General features: G+C 48.8%; 1 protein-coding gene and 1 long non-coding RNA gene across 9 annotated transcripts in view; one reads left to right on the top strand and one right to left on the bottom strand.

Annotated features, from left to right (window-relative positions):
• DPF3 (double PHD fingers 3) overlaps nt 1-25849 on the top strand; it is a 259412-nt gene that overhangs the window by 76889 nt on the left and 156674 nt on the right. For 6 of the 7 annotated variants that reach the window (XR_012036880.1, XM_072839187.1, XM_072839184.1 and 3 more), the window contains exon 2: nt 24711-24871. Coding sequence is in view for 6 of the 7 variants with exons in the window: in XM_072839187.1 (XP_072695288.1) it covers nt 24711-24871 (161 nt within the window). In the remaining variant the exon portion in view is untranslated. Of the gene's footprint in view, nt 1-10163; nt 10340-24710; nt 24872-25849 lie in introns of those variants that run through there. The other variant, XM_072839189.1, reaches the window with a different exon arrangement.
• LOC140640200 (uncharacterized) lies at nt 27-1953 on the bottom strand. 2 transcript variants are annotated; one of them, XR_012036874.1, is made up of 3 exons: nt 1859-1953; nt 653-950; nt 27-443 (listed from the first exon to the last, which is right to left on the bottom strand). It is a non-coding gene; the product is annotated as an uncharacterized lncRNA (long non-coding RNA). The 2 variants fall into 2 exon arrangements; XR_012036873.1 differs by having other exon boundaries at nt 1271-1946.

The following is a 25849-nucleotide window of genomic DNA, read 5'->3' as shown; positions in this document are numbered from 1 at the left end:
TTTTTTTAAAGATTTTATTTATTTATTTGTGAGAGACAGAGAGAGTACGAGTGGGGGCAAGGAGCAGAGGAAGATGGAGAAGCAGGCTCCCCATGGAGTAGGGAGCCCGAGGCAGGGCCTGATCCCAGGACCCTGGGGCCATGATCTGAGCCAAAGGCAGATGCAACCATCAGCCACCCAGGCACCCAATTTTTTTTTTTTTTTTAAAGTGAGATCTCTCAGACTGAGATCTCCCCTAGAAACTTTTATGGCAGTACTTATCTTGCATTTCTCTCCTTCCTTCCTTGCTCCTCCTCTCACCTTCTGCCCTGGACTGGTAGCTCTGTGTAGACATGTATTTGAATCCAGCCGTAAGCAGGTTTTTGACCAAGCACCATTGGCATCCGAATGGGAGCTACCTGTGTTACCATGAGACTTGGAAACCATGGCCTTCACAGTTCACCCTGAAAGTGGCAAAGGCAGACTTTAGTGAAGCCAAGGGACACAAGGGCCACTGGGCTGGGGTTCTGGGACCATACGCTTAGAAGGAGAGAATTTTTCTATCTTTGGAAGGAACCTGCCTAAGTTTGGCTGCCTGGAAAGGAAAATGTTATACAAAAAATGTTATATTCTTAATCTAACACTCAAACTTAACTGGGATTCCTGATTTTACCTGGTGACCTTGCCATGTGGGGCAGATGGAAAGGTGGGCAGTGGGCAGGGACCCTGCACCTCCATGGGGATGATGATGGCAGGATGAGGTCACTGGAGCACTGAGGTCCTGAAGAATAATGTGACAGTTGTGGCTGACCAGGTGATCAAACTGAGACAGGTCAAGAGATGGGAGATGGAAGATCCTGGCCATTTGTGGTCTTTGGAGAAATCACCACGGAGGCCTAGCCCTCACATGAGCCAAGAGAAAAGGATGGTCTGTAGCTTTGCTCCTCACCAGTTGTATCTGAAAGTACATTCTGCAAAATAAACAAATGCATTCCCTTTGTATATATTTTAAAAGAATCCAGATTCTTTCCTCCTGTAAGTTAAAACAAACACCCGGGGCTGAAAATACACATAGTCAGGGACAATCAAAAGGGTGTCTCAGTCTTGGGCTGCTTGGGTGCATGTGCCTCGAGGTGTGTGTGGTGCCATGAAAGACTGAGGGGTCAGCATCCTTGCTCTCACTCCCAGGAGCTGATTCTGAACATTAATATCCGCATGAGTCTCCCAAGGCCTAGTGTCTGAACATGGGCGGCCCCTTGAAGATCAGCTAATCTGACATCCAGGAACTCACACAACTTCTGAGCTGTGAGGGGTCTCCGTTTACAGATGAGGAAACCGAAGCCCAGAAAACTTAGTGGCGGGCTTCAGGCACAAAGCAGGACAGAGAATCCAGGTTGTATACAGTTTACAACGGCTATACCCTTATCGGTCTGGTTGCCTCTCTCAAAGATAAACCTGTTGAGGGTAGAGATAACGTGTCAGTCTTGTGTAGTGTTCCAGGGGCTGATGACAGTCCTGCACACCCAGCTGTTCCTGTTAGCAGCAGGTGAGGGAGCATTTGCTTCCTGGTACTCAACATTCGTTGGTGCTTCTTTTGCTCCTCCATGGGAGTCTCTTTTCCATGGCTCATCCCACACTTGTATTTCCTGGGCTCTGGGACCAGGTCACCTGGAAGACGGGTGCCTGGCAGGGATGGTATCCACCATGAAGGATGACTCCTGAGGAAGCTAGTACTTCTCCCCACTCAGCAACTACCCTTCTTTTACGCCTGTGGGAATATTTCTGTGTGCAGCTCTGTTTTCTCCCACTCTTCTATGCTTTCATTTCCTGGCTGTAAGGATAGACAAGATGCAGAGCCCTCCCATTTTGTGTTTCATACCTCACGTTTGGGGTGACATGCCCAGCGTGAACAGGTCTTGGCCAGTTGCCACTCAGCTGAGTGCTGCTTTCTTGGTCTGACCCAGGAAAAAGAGGGATTCTTTTGCTCAGAACTTTGTGACGACTTCACAAAGGGGAATATGCTTCACAGGGAACACTGCGTAGTTTCTGAAGCAAGCTGTTGCCTAGACTGTGAGCATGCATGACCACAATCAATAGTCCACAGTGTGGTTTCATGTGAATCACCAACCAGCTCCCTGAAGTCGTGGCTGAGGCCTCCAGCGGGGTGGTCCAAGGACGAGGCCTTGTCTTGGCTCTGAGCTCCATTGTCATCATCTTTCTGTTTTGTTTTTTTTTTTTCTCCCCTCCATCCTTTGAGCCACCTGGTGCCTCTCCTTGGCTACCTCATACCCCAATCCCCTCACTTCCTTGTTTCAAGGCAAGAGCCTCATAGATGCATTTGTGGACACTGTCAATGATTACCCCTAGTCTAGGTGCCAAAATGGTGCCTGCCTTCTCTGTAGTCCTTTCTGTGGCTGGCATCCAGATCCAAGTAGATGCTGGGGACAGAGGAGAGGCTGTCTCCTCAGGCCAGGTTTTCTGAGGTGGCTGCCTGTGAATTCAGGAATGGTTTCTCCTGGTGCTGTGCTGTTGGTGGGATTGTGACTCAGGAAAGAAGAGAACAACTGTGGGATGAGTGCTGCCCAGAGACCAAAGCCACACAGAAGTCCATCTGTGGCTATTTTCTTTCCCATATTATCAAATGGTCCCCTGACTGCAGCAGCTCGAGGTTTTAGTGTGCGTGTTGTGCCTGTGTGTAGGCAGGCTCAGTGGGCAAATCCATAACCACCTGCTTGTCTGTCCATCCACTCAACCATCCCCTGGCTTTTCCATTGATGTATCAACGGATCCATCTCTCCACCCATCCTTTCATGCATCCATTTATAAGAGAATGAGAAATTTATGTACTTCAAGGGGCCAGGCAGGTAAAGTAAATGAAGAAAATGCCCGAGACAAGAGGGAGTGGTCGGGACTGGGGTGAGCTGTAGGCTCACTGAGCCGCCATCTACAACAGTCCCTGCTGGACCCCCTCTCAGGGGCGATCGGTGGCACCTGATGACCACAGTGACTCATCTTTCTATCAAAAGCATTTGGGTAACATCTGAGCAGCCCAGAGGTGTTGGGATGGGGAGGGACAGGTTCTTCTTCAGCCTCGTGCAGAATTTGTTGGTAAAATCAGGCTCCGGAATGTGCAGGGCTTTTTAAGGTTGCAAATGGCAAGACACCCAACTCAAATGGCTGGAGCACACAGCGAGGAAGAAGATATGGGCTCATCTAGCTGGGAGTTCAGCAGTGCAGCTGCTTCACGTGGGCCTGGGCTGAGGAGTTCTACAAGGTTATCTGAACTCCTTCCATCTCCCCTTCCTCTCGCTTCGGCTTTCCTTTGCACTGGCCTCTTTGCAGTGTGGCTATCTCCCAGCAGTTTCAGGTAAACATTTTTTTAAAAAAAATGTATTTATTTGAGACAGAGTGAGAGAGCACAAGCAGGGGGAGCTGCAGAGGGAGAGGGAGAAGCAGGCAACCCTTGAACCAATCCCTAAGGCCTGGGGAGGCGGTTTTCTCCTGGGTCGGAAGCCTCTCTCTAAAGTTGCAGGAGACAGGTTGATGGAAGGACTGGACTCTTATATTTGCACCGTAAAGCAAGATGCAGGATTTTGAGCATGACTGGGGCCGCCCCTGCCCCCCTTTCTGTCCTATATCCCAGTTTGAGAGGCAGCCTCTCCTGACGTCCAGCCAGCTCCCGTTGTGCACAGGATGAGGAAAATACGGCGCTGGGTGGGCAATGAGGTGGGGGCTGCGGGTGGGCCTTGCACTGCTTCCCACACACTCCTGAGATGCTTGCATCTGTGGAAACTGATGTTTACTCCAGAACCGGGACTTTCAAAGTTTTTGTTGTTTGGGGAAAGGACAGTAACCCGAGAGGGTCCCGAAGTGGTCAGAGTACTCCGTGAACTTCCACCCGGGTTCTACTGTGGTAGGAGGAGTTGCCAGGATGAGGGGCCCCCTTTCAGCAGTGCTGACTCAGGCTCAGGACTCTTCCCACCCTGGGCAGAAGCCACCTGGGGGAGAGAGGGACCAGGCTTTATTCCCTGCAGCTGGCAGCCCCTGGTGTGGCCCTAGTGGGGACCCAGAGTTCTCCACTGGAACTTTGGTCTGAGAGAGCAAATCAGGCGGATCAGGCCTGACCTCAGTCACGTGCAATCCTTAGCGCCAGAAATACCAGCACTGTGAGGGTTGAGCAACAGTTTTCCCCTCACCATCAAGGATGGTTTTAACTGTTTCCTACCTTGAATTTTTGTTATTGTTGAAAATAGCTACCAGAGAGCAGAAGGCTAAAAGGAAGATGGAAACGGGGGGCAAATGAACCTTATAAAATGACATGTTGATAAGAACACTAGAAACTATCAATATGTAAAACTCTGCTTCTTGGGGAAGTAGAATCACTGATGGTGGAAAGCATCTAAGAAACTTCACACCCTATCTCACTTGCTACAACAACCCAGTGAGGTTGGTAGGGAAGGACCATTTTCTTTTCATATAGATCTCACAGATGTAGATATGGTAAGAGTATTTTTTGGAAAAGATTTTATTTGAGAGAGAGAGAGAGGGAGAGAGCACGCGCATGTGCGGGGGGAGGGGCAGATGGAGAGGGAGAAGCAGACCCCCCCTGAGCAGGGACCCTTTTGTGGGGCTCGATCCCAGGACTCCTAGACCATGACCCGAGCTGAAGGCAGATGTTCAACTGACTGAGCCACCTGGGTGCCCTCATTAGGGGCATTTTAAAGTGGATCAAGAAAAGTTTTGCTGTCTCCTATCCATGCGCATTGTGTGGTTCTGTCTCCCACATGCCTTACTTCTCTTGTCACTTTTCTACCTCACCTTACCCCAGTGGGAAGATCTGCCCCCTTTCCATCCTTTCCTCTAATTCTACCTATCAGACTCCACTTTTATAAAACCTTCCAGAATGATGCCCGACTCACTGATCTCTCCACTCTTTATCAGCAACAGTGTTGTAGATTGCATTTACTATTCACAGCGTATTTGAGTTAAAGGCTGAAGACACAAAAACTATCCCTACCCTCCAGAGGCCTACATTCCAGGAAAATAGAAATAATAAGACCTATTTTCACAGAGTTGTAATGAGTAAATGAATTACTATGCACACTATGCTTAGCATAGTGCCTGAGACATAGTAAGCGCTCCATAAATCCAGCATGCCAAGGGTTTGATGTGATATTTAATTCATGCAACAGTTGAGACAGGCCGATTTTCCTGTCTCCTTTTACAGATAAAGAAAGGGATGCTCAGATAAGTTATGCAACTTTCCCACAGTCACACAGCTACTTAGCAGGAGATCTGAGATTCAAATTCTAAAACCCTCTCTCTTTTTTTGAACCTCACCCGAGATACTTTGGTGATGAAAGCAAATGACGCACAATGTTGTTGTAAGATAAAATCCCTGTTCCTTTGGTGCCTGCCTCAGTTCGCCCATCTACGAAATGGGAGGGTGAAAAGATTCATGTTGGGGATTGTTGACTGTAGCCCTGAGCCCAAAGTGAGCACAACACAATTTAAAATAACACCGTTGTTTGCAGGAGAAAGACATGTAGGGGAACGCATTGTGGGTCTGTGGAAGATTGCTGGGCTCTCACACTTGTCTTCTTTCAGCAGAAAGTAAACTCAGATCTGGACCATGTCTGATCTAGGAAATTCTGATCGTAAATCTAGATCTTTGGGTGTCTATGGAGGAAGGGCTCAGGCCTCAGCATGAAAGGGTCAGTTTGCATTGGGCTGAGTGGCCCCTCTGATTCCTGGGACCTGACAGGGCTTTGTTGGTATTTGCTGACTGATAAGTAGTTCGCGTCAAGCTGGTTTGTTTAGTCACTGGGCCTGATAGAGCCAGAGCAACGGGCTCACAGAACTAGTGGGCAGCTCCTTCGTTGCCGTTTACTAAGCAACTAACTTAGTTAACACTAACTGTGTGCCTGGCATGGAGTGAAGGATTCTGGGTGCTTTTCTTTTCTTTTTTTCTCTATTCCTCATGATACAAGGATCCTTTAAAGTTAGTACTTCTGCTGGGAAAATAGAAGCTCACACAGACATGTCTCTTAGGCACCATACATTTTATACTTTAATTAGATTTTTGCTGTAAGGTAGGATATTTTCAGTATTCTATTTTTTAAAAATATTTTATTCATTTTTCATGAGAGACACAGAGACACAGGCAGAGGGAGAAGCAGGCTCATCTCAGGGAGCCCGATGTGGGACTCGATCCCAGGACCTCAGGATCATGACCTGAGTTGAAGGCAGATGCTCAAGTACTGAGCCACCCAGGCGTTCCTATTTTCAGTATTCTAGAGCTAAGGGCACAACCTCATATCCTACCACCCCTCACCATTGCTGTAACAAGTGCAAGTTGCAGCAGCACTCAGCTTTGGTAGACAGAATAGGGACCCCTCAAAGAGGTCTGGGTCCTAATCCCTGGAATCTGTAAAAATGTCACTTTATAGGGTATAAAGGGACTTTGTAGATGTGATTAAATGAAGGACTTTGAGATGGGGAGATTCTCCTGGATTATGTGGGTGGGCCCAATGTAATCCCAGGGGTCCTTTTAAGAGGGAAGCAGGAGGGTCAGAGTCAGTGATATGACAATGGAAGCAGAAGTCCAAGTGATACAGTGGAGGTAAGCAGCCACCAAGCAATGAATGCAAGCAGCCTCTAGAAGCTGGAAAAGGAAATGAAATGCATTCTCCTCTAGAGCTTTCAGAAGCAAAGCAACCTGGTCAAAACCATGATTTTAGTCCTATGCAGCTCATTTTGGACTTCTGATCTCCAGAACCGTAAGATAATAAATTTGGGTGGTTTTAAGCCGAGTTTGTGGTAATTTGTTGCACAGCAATAGGACACCAACACACCACCTCTCCACATGTCTTGGATATTCAAAAGTTCCAGCCAAGTAAGACTCTACCTTTGCGTCCTCTACCTCTACCTTTGCGTCCCAGGGCCCTTCAATCAAAGGGGATAAGTACCTTCTACCTACCACTGGGATGATCTATACTGGAGTAAGAATTTTGCGGGTGAGGTTGGTTTGGTACTAAATCATCCGCACACTCATGGTTGTGCTTCTGACCTCTGATCCCACTGGCTAGACAGCTGACTGGGGGTGGGGGGCAATCTGAGCCAATGGCATTGAGCTCTTTTATTTTTTAATACATTCTGCTATTGCTCATCTGTGTGGACAGGGAAGCGGGTGGAACAGATGATACTGCCCGGGAGTTAACTCATGACTGTTTCTACGACTGATGATGGCAGCAAGTAGCAGGTGGGACCCCACGTCAGAGTAACAACAGCTAATATTTACTGATCGCTCATGGTGAGGTTATATCATTGGTTCCCAGTGGTCTGAAGAGGAGGGTCCTATAGTCACCCTCACTTTACAGATGAGGAAAGTGAAGCTCTGGGGGTCAATAGGCCAGAGAGCAAGTAAACGAGGAGCCAGGACTCCAACCCACACACTTGCTGCTCACTTAAATGGTGTGCTGCCTCTCACACATGTGCTGTGGCATAGACTCAGCGCTCCTTAAACATTTACTGGCTGAATGAACGAATGACGACCACTCAGGCCAGGAGCACTTTTTTGAACCCCATCCAGAGACAGCAGTAGACTGAGGGACTGCCAGAAAACCCAGCTGGACAGCAAGGAATTTACTCCTGCAGGTGCAAAGATAGCACAGAACTGGCTATCTTACTGAGCATCTCCCATCTGGACTCACGGGGAGGCCCAGCTAAATTCTTGTTGAATTTGTCGGCGTCTTCCATCCAGCAGAGCCCCAGGCACCGAGAAGAGGTAGGGATGGTGATCTCTGGAGAGATCTCCCTTTCCCCTGGGGCTTCCCACACCCCATCTTTGGATGCTCCAAATGGCCCAGCTGGTGATCCAGGGAGGATGTCGGGTGCAGGCTTGTTAATTTCCTTTCTTCCTCCCTGAATATGGACGAGAGAGATGGGGACGGGGCAGTGATGATGGACATAAACTTGGTGTGAAGCTTCAGGGGGCCCCTGTGGCCTTTGCCTGTCTAGAAATTACCGGCGTCCCTAATGCTTCTTCCGTTTTGCTTCCTTTTATGTCTTGCTTTTGTGAGCGAGATGAGAATTTACCACTGATGAGCCTTGTGCTATGTAATGAATAGAAGGCAAGTGACCCCAGCTGTCTCCCCTCCCGCCATCCCCAGGAATGTCTTGTCAGCCTTAGTGGTCTTTGGCCGGCCAGTTCAGACGGGCTGCTGCTGCTTTATTAAAGGGCCTCATGGCTGCTGTCTGACACTTTTGGTTTCCTCTTCTTCAAATCTCTCTCAAGTTATTACTTCATTTGTAGCAGTGGTCAGAGCAAAGAAATTCTATTGATTTTCCTTCCTCTGTTCTTAGTTTCTTCATATATTAATTGGGTCTAATCATGTTTGCCATCCTCCTCTCTTTAGTGGAGATTCAGTTTTTGGTGTTTAATGGGAGGGATGGAGAGTTTTTGACTGGAGGAGGCTCCTCCATGTCCATACTGCACAGATTTTAAGATGGCACTCAGTTTTGTATTTCAGCAGCATTTGGTTTTTGTCTTTGTTTTATTTCGAAGAACACTCTCTATTCAGGATATTTTCCAGTCTACCCAATGCCGTAAGAGCCCTTCGCCTAGAGATGTCACATCAGTGATTTAAGATTTGGAGGGGCAAGGGGAGAGGAGGTTCAGGACAGCTCTGGAGATTTGGGCCCCATTCCATGCTGGGTCACTGGAAACGGCCTCTGCTAATTGGAACTTGTCCTGTCAGGACACATCAGACAGGGCCATGGACAACCCCTGAGCTTGGTGGGGGCAGGATGGACTGCAGAGGCAGGTGTCACTGCTGCCCGGTCCCGGGAGGGCTTTGTTACTCTGGGGCGCAAGAGCCAGCCAGCAGTCATGTGGACTGAGGTCAGGAGGCTGTGCAGAGCCGGCTTCTCCAGGAGCCCAAGAGAGTACTGAAGTCAGGGCTGTTTGGGGCTATGTGGTGCCAGAGTTGGTGTGTGTGTGTGTGTGTATGTGTGTGTGTGTGTGTCCTCACGAGTGAGGATGTTTGCCTTCAAGAACACCCCTAACACCAGAAATGTGTGCATTTTTTGCCATTGCCTTCCAAAAAAGACAAAACAAAACCCTTGAGTCCTTGAATTATGTTAAGGGGAACATAAATTTTGGTTGCAGGGAGGACTGGAGGAAGAACAGTTCAGCTCCAGGTCCTGGAGCAGGAAGGCTTCCTCCCTTATTGTTGCTGCCTGGTCCCTCTGCCCTGCCCTTCAGAGTTTCCTTGTGACTGTCCCAGGCAAGGGCAGGAGGGCCCATGCCTGCGGGCCTGTTTTGTTGACATGCTGGTGTGTGCCCAAGGACAAGCACATGGCTCCCTGCTGGCTCTGCAGGAAGGAGCAGTGGGGGCATGTTCCAGGCCCCTGGGCTGGGCAGTGCCTGCTGTGGCTGGGCGATGTCATGGTCCTTGGACAGAGTGACTCCAGGCAGCAGGGAGCATGCCACACTCTTTTCCCTAACCTATACCCCACTCTGCCTGCCCCTCTTCCTGCCATGGGTGCCAGTGTCTCTGAGCTGCCTGCCTGGCTTTGAGTGTGTGGCCTTCCTGCAGAAGACTAGGGTTGGCTATCAGGCAGCGTGGCCCAGTGGGAAATACGTCTGTGGATTTGAGTTGAGCTGTACTCTAATCCCAGCTCTGCCACTGAGGAGCTCTGTGGCATTGGCGGAATTCTGTGTCCTCTTTGAGCCTGAGTTTCCTTATCTATTAATATAATGATGAAGGAATGCCAATGGTGGTTGAGTACGGTACCTGCCACCAAGCAGTTGCTTGACAGATTGTGCTAAAGTTATCAAAGCTGTGATGTTGGCTTTGTCTGAGCCAACAGTACATCGCCTATAAAGTCCTCCAACACCCTGCACAGGACCAGCCCGATCCTAGCAAAGGGGACCCCACATTGGACCTGATCACCTCTGTTTTCATTTTAGTCATAGGCAGACAGCTTGTTGTGTACTTGCGGGGCTGCCCTGACGTGCCCCTCTCTCCCCAGTATTGCTTCAGTGGTTAGCAAAGGGGCTGATGGGGCCCAGGCAAAGAGCAAAGGCTGCCAGGGCAAACCTTCAAGCCAGCAAGTCAACATTTATTTATAGATCTTGGAAGGATCCAACACCCCAGGCTGTGGAGAAGGGCCTGGCAGAGGCAGCTGCAGGGAACAGGGGGCAGGGGACAGTGATGGTGGTGGTGGTGCTGGAGGGAACAGAGAGGCCAGGTGGCATTTGGAGAGCCAGCAGAAAGCAGCAGATTCCAGCAGAGTAAACTGAGGCGAGCTTAATAAGATGGCTATTTATAAAAGCGGGGGCAGGGCAACGTCGGAGGTAAGATGGCACAGTACCTGGGGGCTAGGTCAAGGGGAGAGGGTAGCTTATGTGGAGAGGGCTGCCTGATGGGAGCTGTGACCTTCAGTAGACCCAGCAAGCAGGTGGCTGGGGGAGTAGACGCCCCATGTTGCTCTCTTCCCTCCCTCTGGCCTGCTGCTACCATTTGCCATTGGCCCAGGCTGCCAGCCGCAGAGGGCAGATGGCAGGTGGCTGACTAGGACATGCTCCTGGGGGCACAGCGCAGGGAGAAGAATGGTGGAAAGAACCTGGAAGGGCCAGTGCAAGAGAACTGGCACAGAGAAGCAAGGGCTCGGGGAAAGGAAGGCCGGGGACATTTCGGGATACGTGGGTGAAGAGAGTTGAGTCACCCAGGGGACCCGGCCAGAGGCTCCGTGACAGAATGATTAATATCATGGACTCAGGGAGGCTGCCAGAATGAGGACTGATTTTACCCTACTTCTGTGTGGTCCTGGGCCAGCCGTGCAAGCTCTCGAAGCCCGTTTCCTCATCCGTGAGGTGGGAATGCTAAAGATGTGTGTTCTACCTCCTAGCGGGGTGCAGTGAAGTACTGAGGTACTCCACAGGACGCCGGGGTCACCGGAACCCGGTAAACGAAGATAGGGCTTTCCATGAGACAAAGGGTCTGGCTGAGCAGGCCGTGAGGATGGTGTGAGGCCCAGTGGGGATATTATTTCTCCATCTACTGTACACCAGGTATGTACTTTTCGTCACCGGCCATGCAGAGGTGAACCAACTAGACCAGTCTTTGTCCTGGGAGCTTAAGTATCTTGTGTAGAAAGACAGGTAGTAAGTAAATGCTAATAAAATAATTTTTGATAGTTGGCAAAGTTATTAAAAAGACCATTAATCAGGGGGGTGGGTAAAGAAAGAGGGAGTGCTAGAGAGAAGGAGTTTAGGGATGGCCTCGAGGAGGTGGGAGTGAGCAGGACCCAAGGAGCAGAAGCAGCCACCCTGTAGAGATGAGGAACGTGCCCGGTGTGGGCCCTGCGGGTACCAAGGTCCGGAGGAGGGGCAGGCTGGTGTTTCTGGGGCAGAGAGGTGGCTTGGGGAGTGGAGCTTCCAGTTGGTGATAGCAGCTGCCTCTTGGGTGGACATGAGGATTGAGTGGAGATTCCTTCCTTCCTTCCTTCCTTCCTTCCTTCCTTCCTTCCTTCCTTCCTTCCTTCCTTCCTCCCTCCCTCCCTCCCTCCCTCCCTCCCTCCCTTTTTAAAAAGATTTTATTTATTTATTCATGAGAGACACACAGAGAAAGGCAGAGACACAGGCAGAGGGAGAAGCAGGCTCCCTGCGGGAAACCTGATGTGGGACTCGATCCCAGGACCCTGGGATCATGCCCAGAGTCGAAGACAGATGCTCAACCACTGAGCCACTCAGGTGCCCTAAGTGGAGATTTCTTTTCTTTTTTTTTTTTTTTTTTTTAAGGATTTTATTTATTTATGAGAGACACAGAGAGAAAGAGAGAGAAGCAGAGACACAGAGGGAGAAGCAGGCTCCATGCAGGGAGCCTGACGTGGGACTCGATCCAGGGTCTCCAGGATCACACCCTGGGCTGAAGGCAGCGCTAAGCCGCTGAGCCACCTGGGCTGCACTAAGTGGAGATTTCTTAGCCCGTGACTGGCACCCTTACGTGCCTGAGGATCCTTAGTTGTTGGCTGGTGTTACTATTACTTTAACACAAATTATTCTTTTAGAACAGGAGGGCATAAATAAGTGGGTAGATATGATATAAAATGTTCCAGCGGGTCTGTAGACTTTTACTGCCAGGCGGTGCAGAACAGTGTTGAAGAGTCCAGACTCTGAGACGGGAATGCCTGGTTCAATCCTCGACTTGGCCGCTCCCTCGGGGACCCTGAGCCTATGACCACAGCTGTCACAGGGTCCTCATCTGTGTCATGGGGGAATAGGAAAAGCGTCTCTCTCATGAGGTTGCTGCAAAGATGACATGTGTTCTTCTTTCTAATGAACTTGGACCGCTCTGGAAGCTGGCCCACGGTAAGGGCCACCTGGTGGTATTGTCGCTGCTGAGGCTCAGGAGTCGACTTGGTGCCGGGGAGCCGTGAGCCAAGGACTCTGTCTGTGAGGAGCTCACAGTGGGTCCGAGACATGTGTTCATGGAGATCGGTCTCACCAGGCAGCATCTGATGCTCGTTGAATAAGCCTGATGACCATTACTGGTGGGGTCGTGATCAAAGGGCTGCAGGAGGGAAGGGAAGGCTCTCAGGAGGGTTGTGGGGACAGAAAAATGAAAATGCTGACCAGATCTGATGGCAGCAGGTGAAGAAAGGACAATCAAATCGGTGTCTGCCCTTCCGACATAGCCTTTTGTAGCCGTGTGCATGTTCCTGGGATGAGCCTCAACTTACCTCTCATATTTGTTGGGAAGGGAGGTTCCCCTGCCCCCCTCCGTCAGCTCCTATGGGGCCCTGAACTCTGAGGGAGGTTGTTGAGACTCTTCTACCCTCAACGTCCCCCAGGCCAGAGAGAGGAGGAGAGGTTAGAGGTCAGAGGACAAGAGCTGGGGAGCTGGGAGGACGAGGTGGAGGTGGATGGCAGTGTGGATGGAATTAACCAGAACCCTGTGTGTCTGGCAACTGGCAGATTCTTGTGGTAAGATAAGTGGAACCCTCTGCAAGGTAATTATTAGAGAGCATAAATCGCCCAGATAACCTGTCCTCAGAAGAGATATTGATGGCTGTGGGGCATGTGCTGGAGGCCATCCCCCCTCCACAAATATTGACTCCTGTCCCCTCCTCGCCCCCCATTCCCCTCCTCTTCCTTCTGTCTTGCCTTTCCTCTAATCAGCTGCCCGTCCGGCCCTCCTCCCCTACAGACCTCAGCCTACTGCTCAAGCAGGCTCTTTGGGACGCTTCTCTTTGCTTGCCTCTTGGCTCTCGTAATGATGGAGGTCCCAGAACACAGCACACCACCACCCCCCCGCACCCCTGAAGTTCAGCAGAGATTGGTGGACGAGGTGCAGCCCCTGTGGGGAAGAGTCTTGACTAACAGAAGGAAGCCCTAAGGTTCTTCCCTTGGGCCCAGGTCCCCAGAAATGCCCTTACCTAGTGCTGTTGGGTCAGCGTCAGGCTCTGGGAAGGGCCAGGACCATACCTGGTCCCAGGGATGAAGAGAAGGGAGGTCAGGTGCTTAGCACAGTGGGCAGGTAGTGGGCACCTGTTGGCACATCTCCTGCTCGTAGAACTTTCTGAAGCCCCCTCTTCTCTCCAAGCCTGTGGGCCTCCTGGTAGGGAGCTCATGCTTTGGCTCATGTTCTCTAAGTATTTGTTTAACAACTATAGAAAAAGGCAGAAGGCCTGATGAGGGACAACTGGAAACAGCCTTTCCTCTCTGGTCCTGAGTTGTCCAGTTTCGGCCCCGACCCACACCCCAGTTCTTGGCCAGACTGGATGTGATTTCCCTCCAAGCCTATTTATTGCCATCGCTGACCGTGTTCAGGGTGGAGGGGCTCTTACCTCCCTCTGACCCCACACAGCCTATCTGCTACCAGCCAAGGGCACGTTTGAGGGGGGAAGCAGGAGTTGTTACTACTGATTGCTTGCACCTCAGTGTAAGCTGGGCCTGGGCCACGCAAAATGTGTCCAATATATCGAAGTTCTCTGCCTCAGATAATGCTGTTGAATATAAGCCTCTCCAAACTCCACAGTTCTGGTGATGTTCTAATCCTGGTGAGATTGGACCCTGGGTGCTGCCTGGCTGGCTTGCCCTGTCTGTCCATTCTGACTCTGTATTTTCCATCGTCTGGTATATGTGAAGAGGATTCTCTCCATTTGACAGAGGAGAACCTGGGGTCCAGAGGGGTTGATGGACTTGCTGAAGACACAGTGACCAAATTCCAACTTAGACCAGGACCCAAGGTCCCGCCTTGATTTCCCCATGAGCCTCTCGGGACCAAGCCCTATCCCTCCACTCCAGGGCATGATAGAATGTCCTCACCCAAACAGCCAAGGGCTGGGATGCTTCTGGAAGCCTAGTGCTTCTGGAGAGGCGAGAGGGGTTGAAGGAGGCAGGGAGGCATGGGAGGCAGGAGAAGCTTGGACGAGAGCCTCATCTGTGCCTGGTGGTTCATAATCGTGTTATTTGGAAAGAGGGGTCAAGGAGGATTTGGGCACTCAGGGAGGGGACAGTGATCTCAGTGCCCCTACTTTCACTCCACAGGAGGAGATGAGGCCTCTGCAACTGTGGGAAGCCTGCTTCGCTCATTGGCCAACAGCGGCTTCTAAGGAGAAAGGGCTTTTGAGAGAGGCTAGAAAAAAAAGTAATTTCCAGTGATGAGTTTTGCATGCTGTAGTTAACAATAATTATTAAATAGGTAGGGTGAGCTCGTGCTTGTTTTCCTTATTATTAACCATATTTATGGGTTTTTATTAAGTTGTACCAAGCTGGGATAATTGTCAAATGCTCTGCTTGAGCTTTGTGACTCTCGGCCTCCCATGCTATTTTCTTTTATTCCAAGGGTGGAGTCTTTTCATCATTCGAGACTTAGGTTATAAACCGGGAGTTGGCAAACTTTCCATAAAGGTCCAGAAGGCTTTGCAGGTCACGCAATCACTGTTGGAACTCCTCAACGCCACCGTTGCCGCCTGAGAGGAGATCGGACCATATGCACATAAGTGCACGTGGCTGTCTTCCAATAAAACTTTATTGGTAGGAATTTGTGGGGGCTACACGTGGCCCCAGGGCTGTCATTTGCAGACCCCTGCTGGAGACAGTGGAGAAATCCTGGGACTAGGAGCCTGGCTGCCGAGGATCTAATCTAAGCCCTGGCCCCCGTGTGACTAGAGGAAATTACTTCACCTCTCTGGTTATTGGTTTTCCTGGCAGTACAGCAAGCCCTTTGCATTAGACAATCTCTAGCACCTGGAATTCTTATGGTAATCTGGCATTTTGCTTTTTGTCCCTTCAGTTAACATTCAGAGAGAGCCACAGGGCTTCTCAAAGCCCGTTTCCCCTTGTTCACCTGTGGGATGGATTTGGTTTCTAAACCACATAATAACGTTTTGTATTTCTCTGATGGTATCTTTTCAGGCAGCTCCATAACCAACCTACTTCTTGAGTTACTAAGAGGTGGCTCTGTGACAGGCTCTGTGACTAACAGTACCTCTGGAACTGGTTGGCAGTTTGGGAAACTGAGGCACAAGAAGAGAAATGGCTGAGATCACCCAGCAAATCGGTGATGCTTTTAGAAAAACCTGGTGCCCCCCTCCCCACTCCCAGTAAAAGGAGTGCTGTTCAGGTTATTCCAGTTTGGGAGGTTCAACTCTCAGTGAGGGGGCAGTGGTGCCCCTGTGAGAGGCTGAGAGCAAGGTTCTGGACTGAAATTGCCTGGATTTATAGCTTCATAGCATCACCTGATACCATGTGCAAGACACTGAACACTCTGCGTGCCTCTGTTTCCTCATCTGTGGAATGGAGGGAAATAATAAGATGGGGCTGGATGAGGATGAAATGAAATAATCTGTCAAGTGCTTAGAACAGCACCTGGTGCATATAGTAAGTGCTCAGTAAATGGTGGCTAGGCCACAGTTTTTGTTACCACCATCTTGTTGTTGCCCTTCTGTAAATACGCCAAGGATGTCTCTTCCTCGTTTTTATACCTGATTCATCTTCAATTCTTGGCTTGGAGATGTAGGCTGACTTGTATGTCAAGTGACTCTTGATGAGGTAGGATAGAGGGAAGGGAGGGAGTGAGGGAGGATGGGAACTTGAGAACAGGTCCATGAGGGAAGGAGGGTCAGATTTTAAATACAGTCAGGTCCCCTTATATTGTTGGATTGGCAAGAAAAATAGGCTTCCCTTCAGCAGTATGGAGGCTCTGATATCTTTTGTCTTCATCCCAGGATGTAGAGATTATAAGGGAAGATTTAGGTATTTCTAGGGTACATTTACCTTTTAGTTTTGGTCTTCTTTGTTTCCCAGAATAGGTCGATCTTTTCTACCGGAGAATTTAAGTTTGGCGACATGACCAGCCTCTTGGTCATCCTGGCTTTGTTTTGTCCTTATTAAAAGGTTTATAAGCATGTGCCTCAAAAACTAGCAGGCCTGAGGCAGTTTTCTCAGAGGACTGCCAAGAGAAATTGGGGTGGCTCTCAACCTAGTGGCAGGTTAAATGAGACTCAGTGCTTCTTTGTTTGGCTTGATGTCCCTTAGAAGGGCAGCCTGGAGATCATTTGGTCTGCAGGGCGTTTGCTTCTACCGGCTGATTTTAACCAACTCTGACAGGAGGGCAGAGGCCCCCAAGCGAGGTCAGGACCACAAATCCCATCCCAGCAGGTGCATGATGGGGAGACAGCGCCCTCCGGATGACCTTCAAGTTCCCATTGATTTCCCGTCAAGCAGTGCTTCCCCACCCCCATCCTGCTCCTGCCCCTGCCACTACCCATAGGCTGGGGGCTCTGGAAGAGGACATGGATCAGCTCTCAGGGAAAGAACATGCAGAGGAGGTTAATTCAGAGACAGGTCCTTTCAGGAAACTGGAGTAGGTACATTGGGGACCATCGTCTGGCACTGCTAGTTTACAGTGCTAGTATCAGGCCTGGAATGTTCTTTTTGGGCATAGGAGAGAAGAGCTGATGTCATGAAGGGCATCATTTATTCCCTTGACCCTACTTCTCTGCAGGTTTTGTAGTGTTTGTGTGGCATCCATTGGGTCCCGAGCAAGATTCAAGTATGGACTGTGGAATAGGCTCCTAATCCAGTGATGAGTGTGTCAGGCAGGGAGGATCAGAAGTGAGAAGGTGGTGGTGTCATTCTCATTCCCTGTGTTGGGACCTCTCCCTAGCAATGACCTTCTTGCCCTCTGGGGAGCCAGGCTCCTGTACCAGCCCAGCTGGCTGTTGCAGGTAGCCTGGGATTTTCACTAATTTTTTTTCGGTGTTATCTGTTGAGCCATTACCTTTGCGCCAGATCATGTGTTAGGTTCAGAGAGTGGTAGACAAGAGAAATAAACACCCTGCTCTTACGGAGTTCATAATTTTGTTATGTAGAGACAACCAGCAAGCAAAGAAAAAAGCAGAAAAAGGTTGGTAGTCGGTGAGTATAATGAAAAAAATAAAACAGAATGGGACATAGCAAGGACTAAGGCAGGGGTGGAGTAGAGTGGGCTGCCTTAGGGTGGGTCAAAGAAGACTCTTCTGAGAAGAACCCAGCCATGAGAAGACCTGGGGGAGCTGTATACAACGAGAGGAAATAGCATGTTCAAGAGTCCTGAGGTGGGATGATTTTGGTATATACAAAGGACAGAGAGAAGTGCAGTGAGGATGGGGTTGAGTGGACAAGAGGGCAGGGGACAAGAGGAAGTAGGAAAGGTGGACATGGCCAGACAGTCTGGGGGCCTACAGCTAGGAGAAGGAGTTTGGATTTTATTTTGAGTGCTGTGAAAGCCATTGGAGGGATTTAAGAAGGAGAATGTCATGATCTGATTTCCATTTTAAAAAGATCACTTGGACTGCTGCATTGAGAATTGACTACCGAGGATGTGTTATTTGTGGCTGTGTTTTAAATGCCAGGCCAATATTCCCTTTATCGGGGAGGACAGCCTTGAGGCCCTCGTATTCCAGCAGCGAAGATGGGGTCTGAGGATATGTTTATCCGAGAATTGTCTCTAATCAATGTTCCCCTTCTACTGGCAAGCACACCTGAGGGACAACATCTGGGTGCCCAGCTCATAGCTGGGGTTTCAGAGAGGACTCAGCCTATGAACCAGGGAAACTAAAAATACTTTCTTAATCAATGAAGTTTCTGTGATGGGCGTGTGTTTTCTTTCTAGGTATGCTTTACCCTAAGATAAAGCAGTCTTTTTTTTTTTTTTCCCCACTTTTGAAAGTTGGTTGCATTCTACACATTCTTTAGCCTCCAGAGAAGAGATTTATTTTGTCACGTCTGGATGCCATTTGAAAGGCAAACCTTGGATACAAGAAAGGCTACAGTCCTCTTCCTCTCTGGAGCATCCCCCTTTCCTGACCCCCCCACACCTCCATTATTTACTGGAAGGAATCATCCTTTTTCCCCTCCTGCCTCCAGTCTCTTGTCCTTGGCAGCCCCTTGACACCAACCCTGAGTTGCGTATGTCATCAGAACACCCAGTGGCAGCTCAGAAATCATGGCCAGGTTCAACATAAATTCCGTCTTGCTTAGGCAGCTTTGCATAATAAGTCCCTGAAAAGTCTTCACCAGAGTAGATGCTGGAAAAGGGATTTATTGGGTCTAGCAGGCCTGAACATCAGACTGCATGGCATTTAAGTCATGATAGGGGTTTTAGGGTTCAAATTCTTCATCAGATTTGGCTTTTGCAAGGCAACACCCTTGTCCCCAAGGTGACTTTCTTGCGATGTTTGAAGGTCAGAGTTACTGCCAGAGTGACTCAAAGAATGTTAGTTAGGATCTTCTCCATAAATTTGCCTTAACCAGGCCTCTTGGATGTTTCACGAGGGATGAGGATTTCTGTGGGGCTAGTGTGCTACAGGTTAGTGCTGCTTAATCCATGCCAGCTGCCAGAAAAGAAATTTCAGGAACAAACCCAGCTGAGTTAAAGTCAGCTAGCTGGGCATTCCTGCTCTGCCATTAGAATGTGGCCGAAAGACATCACCACAAGGCCCTCTTGTTCTTCCCCTTGCTTTGGAGAGTGGGGAGTTATCCTCAGGTCAGTGAGTCTCATATTTCTCAGAATTACTGGGGGATCTGTCAAAAATGCAGATGTCTAGATTACATGCCAGACCTCCAGAATCAGAATTTCACAGCCCCACTTGCCCCCACTGATTCTGACACAACCCAAAGTTTGAGCGCCACTCCCTAGACCATTCTTCTGGAGACTGGGGTGATGGCATTCTTGATAAGCACCGAAGGCACATCTGCATCAGCAGAGGAAGAGCTAGTCCTCCTAAGGTGTTCTGATGACAGCACCACATTCAGCGAGCTTCTTGTAAAGTTCAGAGAAGGGGAATATTAGTTCTGTGTCTTGCACAGTGGCACGAATATTGTAGGTGGAGAAATGAAAATCTTGAAAGCCAAAGGGATCTTTTTTAAGATGATAGGGAAAATTCAGTGAGATTCAAGCTTGCAGGATATCCATTTTCAGCTGCCTAAGCTTGTGCTCTGGAGAAGCCAGATAGTTTCAGGCTCACCTCATCAGCATATGGAGAAAGAGTGTCCCCCAGCATCTCCCAGCTGGGAAGCTTCCATTAGGATGACCTGACATTTCAATCAAGTAATCAATATTTATCATGTTCTCTGTAGTGTGAGCACTGTGCTTGGTTGGCTAACATGGACATACATAGCTCTTGGTTCCTGTCTTCAAGATTCTTATAATCTAGTTGAGTGGGAAGAGATAAGAAGGATGGTAGAGACCGGCCAAACACAACTGAGACAGTCGGGGAGCTCTGAGAGGGCGGAGGGCAAACACTGTTGGCAGGGATAACTGGGTTGGGGGTGGGTGTGTGTCCTGGAAGAAGCAAGCCTTCAGCTGGCCCTTGAACAGATTAAGATTGGCCAGGCCAGGGGCAAGAGGCAAGAATTTCAGGTTGAAGGAAGGACTTGAGTAAAGGGTATTGGGGTCCAGGGGTAGGGTGGTCTGATTCATATATACAGGAAGGTCAGACGAAGATTCATTCATTCATTCATTCATTCACCATTCAACCCAATATGGCAAGTTCTGTGCTGGGCTTGGGGATAGAGCAGGAAATAAGCCAGGTGCTGTTTTTGTATTTGGGGCGGGCTTTGGGCTGCTGGGATCATCATGCAACAGCTATTCAGCTCCCCTTGTTGCCTGAGGTTTGGCCCCAGCCACCCTGCTGCTTAAAGTCTTAGGATGGAAGTTTGGGTTGGCATCCACCAGCCTCAAAGACACTGCATCAGTGAGTCCGTGTGTGTGTGTGTGTGTGTGTGTGGTGTGGAAGGTACCAACCAGCTGAAGCAGCTAGTATGCCACAAAGTGGCAGAAAATGCTGCTCTTTGGGGGAAGAGAGAGAGAGGGAGAGAATGAGAGAGAGGTCATTCTTCTCTCTCTTCTTATAGGGGCACCAATCCAATCATGAGGGTTCCATCCTCATGAACTAATTACCTCCCATAGGCCCCATCTCCAAATACTAGAGCATTGGGAGGTTCGGGCTTCCACAGATGAATTTCAGGGGAAACAATTCAGTCCACAGCAAACACTCAACCTGGCTCTCTTCGAAGGGCAGCTTTAGGGACTGTAACGGTGAGGAAAATGGAAAGGTTCTTGCATCTTCCAGAATATTGCCCCCTGCTTGCTAGTTATTATAAAATGCTACATAAATGGGAGATGGCTTTCCACAGTGCAGTTAGAGTTCAATATACTTCAATGTAAACAGGAGGAAATTAATGTATGGTGTAGATGAGTCTTAATGTGCATTTGTGGGCGGTGGTGGAAGTGTGGGCAGCTGGGTGAGACAGCAGGAAATCCAGGTGCCCACAGAGAAGAGGAGGGGCCCATGGCGGGGATGGAGGGGCCAGAAATCCTGCCACAGGCTAGGACTTCTTGTTATCTCTGCTTATCTCTGTTTATGTGCACAAATAGCAATGATGGGCCAAGGTCCTGTTTTTAGTCAAAAGGGACTGGTGGCCATGCAGCGGGAATGGAAAGAAGGGGCAACTTCCTGAGAAAGGGAAGAATCCAATGCCAGATGGGATGAAGGAAGGGGAAGGATCAGGGACACCTTGCTGGGGAGATATAAGAGTGGTGTTCTCTCAGGTTTCCCTCCACCCCAACACCACCCCCAACCACAGAAGAATGGAGACTCTGGGGAGGGAGCAAGCTACTGGCAGGAGATGAGGAATTTGCTTTTGGACACGTGTTTGGGGGATGGCAGGACCACCTGTTCTTGGGTCAGAACACAGGACCAGAGGGACAGTGAAGAGAGAGGAGCCCCAGGTATCTGGGTTGGAGGATTGGACCTGAGAGTTAGCTCAGGGCAGTGGATATGGAATCTAAGCGAATAGGCATGGTGTTGAGAGAGAGAGGTGGAAGCATGAGAAGAAAAGGAGCAGAGGGTCTTGGAGGGGCCGTGATGGGCTCTGAAAGGACATTTGGAGCCTAGTTGGCAATCGTTTTAGAGGAGTCTTATTTGTACCCCTCTGAATCCTCTTTGGTTCCCTGGAATGTTTTTTCCATAGTTATGCTCAAGGAGGGTCACTGGAAAGTTCTGAGAGCTATGACTCCCTTACTCCAGATTTGATCGCTGAGGGATCTCATCCCTCACGGTGCCCCCAGAACTGGGCAGCCAGCCCTGTTCCAAGCTGCAGGCTGTGGGGGGCTCCTGCTCTAACAGGCAGGGAGCCCAGCAATTTGTTCTCCTGTGCCTTTCCTGCTTCTGATTGCAGCCTTGGGTAGCCTGAAGTAGGCTGTTGATGAGAACATCATTCTACTCTGCCTTGTGCCAGCTTCTTCCAGCCCAAGACATCTATCATCCCGTGGTAATCCAGCCCTCTTGGTTTGATGCAGACAGGTGATGGCTGAGGCTGGGCCGTGCCTGACCCAGCCTGGGGCATGCTGGTCACCGCTCCACAGAAATGAGTCACTCTGCCAGCCTTTCCCTGCTCTCTCTGCCCCTTGCACCTTGAATGCAAATGTCACCCCTGGGATCCTATCATTGTGGGATTTTTTTTTTTCTTTTTCAAAGAAATCCCATATTGAACAGGACATTTGTCCTCTCTCCTTTTTAAATTGCTTTCCACGGGTTAGGGAGACCTGGCCATCGATTTTCTTCTGGAGAGCAGAACAAGCCCTGTGAAGATTTTGGCTAATTAACTTTTGGAGAGGTGCTGCTTGAATTTATCAAAGAGGCTGAAGTCTCTTTTCCCCTCCTGTATCTTGAGAAAGGCTTTAAACTTTTGTTTCCGAGTCTTTGCCAATGCCTGGTCTGTTTAAAAGTGACTTGCCTGGAGACGGGGTTAGGGGGGTGCGGGCAGAGAGGGTGTTGGATGTCACATTTTTGCAGGTTCAATCTTTAATACGTTGTTCCAGTCCGAAGAAGGTTTTCTCTGTTTAGGTAAGAGAGGTATCGTTCACACAAAGATTACGTTTAAAAATACACATTTCCCCCCAGCATGCCTGTTACTAATAACATCGCATGTTACGGAAAGTGGAAAGTATTTAAGATGAAATTAATTTTCACCCAACGCACCACTTTGTTTGACTTTCTTGTTCCATTTGGTGTGGGGCACGGACTTGGCCAAACGCACTTTTCGTTTTCAGCAACTTCCCTTTCTTGTTTCTCTCTTTGGGACTGAAGCTGTGGGAAGCAAGTTAGGAGCGAATGAAGAAGAGTCTAATTTGAGATCCTGTACTCGTTTTCTTTTATGCCGGCTTCCAGAGTTTGTTTTGAGAGTGGAAGCCTTCTCCCCAGTCTATGGGTTCTAGTGTACTGTTTGCTTGTTTTATGGATTCTCTTTCAGCAGAATTTCCGGGGTTGGAAGAGTTAATATCTATTTTGGCCATCTGCCAAAAGATCGTGGGAAACCAGATGACTGTTTCTCACATCGGACACCTCTCTGTTATGTGTTCTTGTCAGTTCTCATCAATGTGGCGTGGCTGGTCGCGGTTTCATGAAGGAGCTGGAACATCCAGGACACCCTGGATGGGGCTGTGTGTCATCTTGCCTGGGCTGAGCTGTCTGGAAAAGTTCTGTTTGCACTGAGCTCTGTCGCCTTAGCAGCGGGGACATTTAAGCTGGTGGGACACAGATGTGAACGCTTTGTAGGAAATGGTTCTTTATTTTTGATCAATCTCATGATCCTTGTTACCATCTTTGATTACATCAGCTCATGTTCCGTTTTATAGCATTTTAATGGGCTTCCATCCCCCCAATTCATTTCCAGCTGTGTGGCTATTATAATTTGATTACAGTTTGGTTTTGCAACTGCTAGGACACTTTCTGAGCACGTTATGCCTTCCTTGTGAGGCTGAAGATGTTCACAGGGGGAAAAGGAGCAAGGGGCTTTTTTTGAGGAGGCATGTCCATAAGCGATTTCCAAAAGATGCCTCAGAAGCTTCCATGGTTGTATCCTCCCAGAATAAGAAATTTTCTTCAAACTCTTTGGTAGACTCTGATCCCCTGATTTTTTTTTTTTTTAAAGAGTACAAAAATCCCTCTAAAATTTTGCTTTCTTTAGTCCTCTAAATATTTTGGTTAAGAACTATACATTATTTTTGACTTAGAGACTTTCTCACCCTGATTTTGGCTTCTTCAAATCTACATAGAATCAAAACAAAGGGACATTCATAATGTTGCTTCAAAATGAGCTACTTAATTCTCCCTCTGGCCCTGCAATCCTTGTGGCTCCTCCTCTTCCTGCCTTTCCTCCCACCGCCCCACAAAGAAGTGCAAGTCTACCTGGCAGAGATTATGTTATTACATTCGTATTTCCTTGAGACATTTATTAACCTCCAACATGTGCCTGTCTTTTATTTGTTAGGTATTTGATCTCTCTGATTTTTTTTTTATGCTTTATATTTGATCAGTTTTACCAATGTTATGTTTTTGGTTCTTGAAAAGGATACTCTCTTAAAATTTAGTAGCATCACCACAGGTCCAAGGATACAAAAGATTCAGGAACATAAAATTTACTTTGTTTAATCAGATCACCACTCCAACAAATCAGGAAGGTCTTTCTATTTGCGGTTTAGATCCCAAGAATTAAATTATCTTGAATTCAAAATTCAACTATTATCGCAAACTCTCTCTCTGTTTTCATTTAGAACGTTATTTTCCTTTAGTGTGTGGTTTTAAAAGATTGGTGCATGCTCCTCTGTGCCTACTTTCACCATAATAGCTCTCTCTGCTTTTATGGGATATTTCCTCTACCCTTCTGGTCTGTGTTTATATGGGGTGTGTTTCTCTTCTATTGTAATGGAAAGCTGTCCCTCTATGCTGGTGTTGGGTTCATTCTAGAGTGCTTTTGCTGGCGATTACTGAGAACAAAGTGTGGCTAACAGAGGATGTTAGTGAGGGGGCTCTAGAAGCCTGAGCTCCTGGTAGAACCCAGGTAGAAGATTGTTCCAGAGACACTTCTATTCCAGAACGGGATCTCATGCTTCCTGGAACAGGGACTGGTCACTTTTACTGGTGGTTTATCTAGGGGCCCTAGGCTCTTTGTTCAAGGGGATTCTGAATTCCCTGGTGGATTTGGTATGGGAAACAGAACCTGGTTGAGACCTGACACCAAGTCGGAATCTGTCCCTTGGCAAGGCTCTTGGTACTCCTTGCCTGGGTCTTCATAACTGCATAAGCTCCCCAGGGAGGTAGGTGAGTAACCTCAGTTTCCCTCTGGGTGTGTTCCCTGGCCTCACCCCTGTCTCTCTCCCTCTCCTGGGCAGGCTTGGGGACCAGTTCTACAAGGAAGCCATCGAGCACTGCCGGAGCTATAACTCGCGGCTCTGCGCAGAACGCAGCGTGCGCCTCCCCTTCCTGGACTCGCAGACTGGGGTGGCGCAGAACAACTGCTACATCTGGATGGAGAAGAGGCACCGCGGTCCAGGTGAGCCACGCCGCCCTGGCACGTCCGTGCGCTGGCGTCTGGGCTGGATGGAGGAGGCCCCACAGCCGCTGGGCATCTCCGCGGGCGGCCGGGAAGGGCGGGCAACGAGAGAAACGCAACCGCTTTTCTAGCTTTTGGCACATGTTCCCAGGACGGTGGGTGGTGGTGGGAGCGGCAGAGTGAACGGGCTCAGGGCTTAGCCCCCAAAAGGGAAGACCGAGGATGGGAGAACCAGCTTCTCATCTTTTGCCCTTTGTAGCTTGGTGCTTATAAGATGGCTTTGAGGCTTGGCTCCTTCATCAGTCCTCTCTCCCTCAGGCTCCTCACCTGTAAAATGGGAATGATCATCGTATTTACTTTGGGATTTTCGTCAGGATTGAACGAAAATATTCATAAAAGGCTAATGAGTTTGCACATAGGAAGTATGTGCTCCAAAAATGCTGGCTTTGTTGTTGATATTACTATTATTATTATTACTTTATACCAGTCTTCTAGGTGCCAGAGAACAGAATAGATTAGGGAGGCAACCAGAGAAAAGCGTTTTTCTGGCTCTGTATGGATATATTTAAAAAACCTTTTATTGTGAAAAATTTCACTGGAGGGTATTATGCTGAGTGAAGTAAGCCAGTCGGAGAAGGACAAACATTATATGTTCTCATTCATTTGGGGAATATAAATAATAGTGAAAGGGAATATAAGGGAAGGGAGAAGAAATGTGTGGGAAATATCAGAAAGGAAGACAGAACGTAAAGACTCCTAACTCTGGGAAACGAACTAGGGGTGGTGGAAGGGGAGGAGGGCGGGGGTGGGAGTGAATGGGTGACGGGCACTGGGGGTTATTCTGTATGTTAGTAAATTGAACACCAATAAAAAATAAATTAAAAAAAAAATTTCAAACCCGTACAAAAGTAGAGAGAATAGTAAAATGAATGGCCATGTATTTATCACCCAGTGTCAACATTGATCAACTCATGGCCA

Source organism: Canis lupus, chromosome 9 (assembly GCF_048164855.1).
Source record: "Canis lupus baileyi chromosome 9, mCanLup2.hap1, whole genome shotgun sequence".
In the NCBI taxonomy this organism is placed as follows: Eukaryota; Metazoa; Chordata; class Mammalia; order Carnivora; family Canidae; genus Canis; species Canis lupus.
The sequence above is the reverse complement of the archived record's forward strand: the minus strand, read 5'-3'. Positions and strand labels throughout refer to the sequence as shown.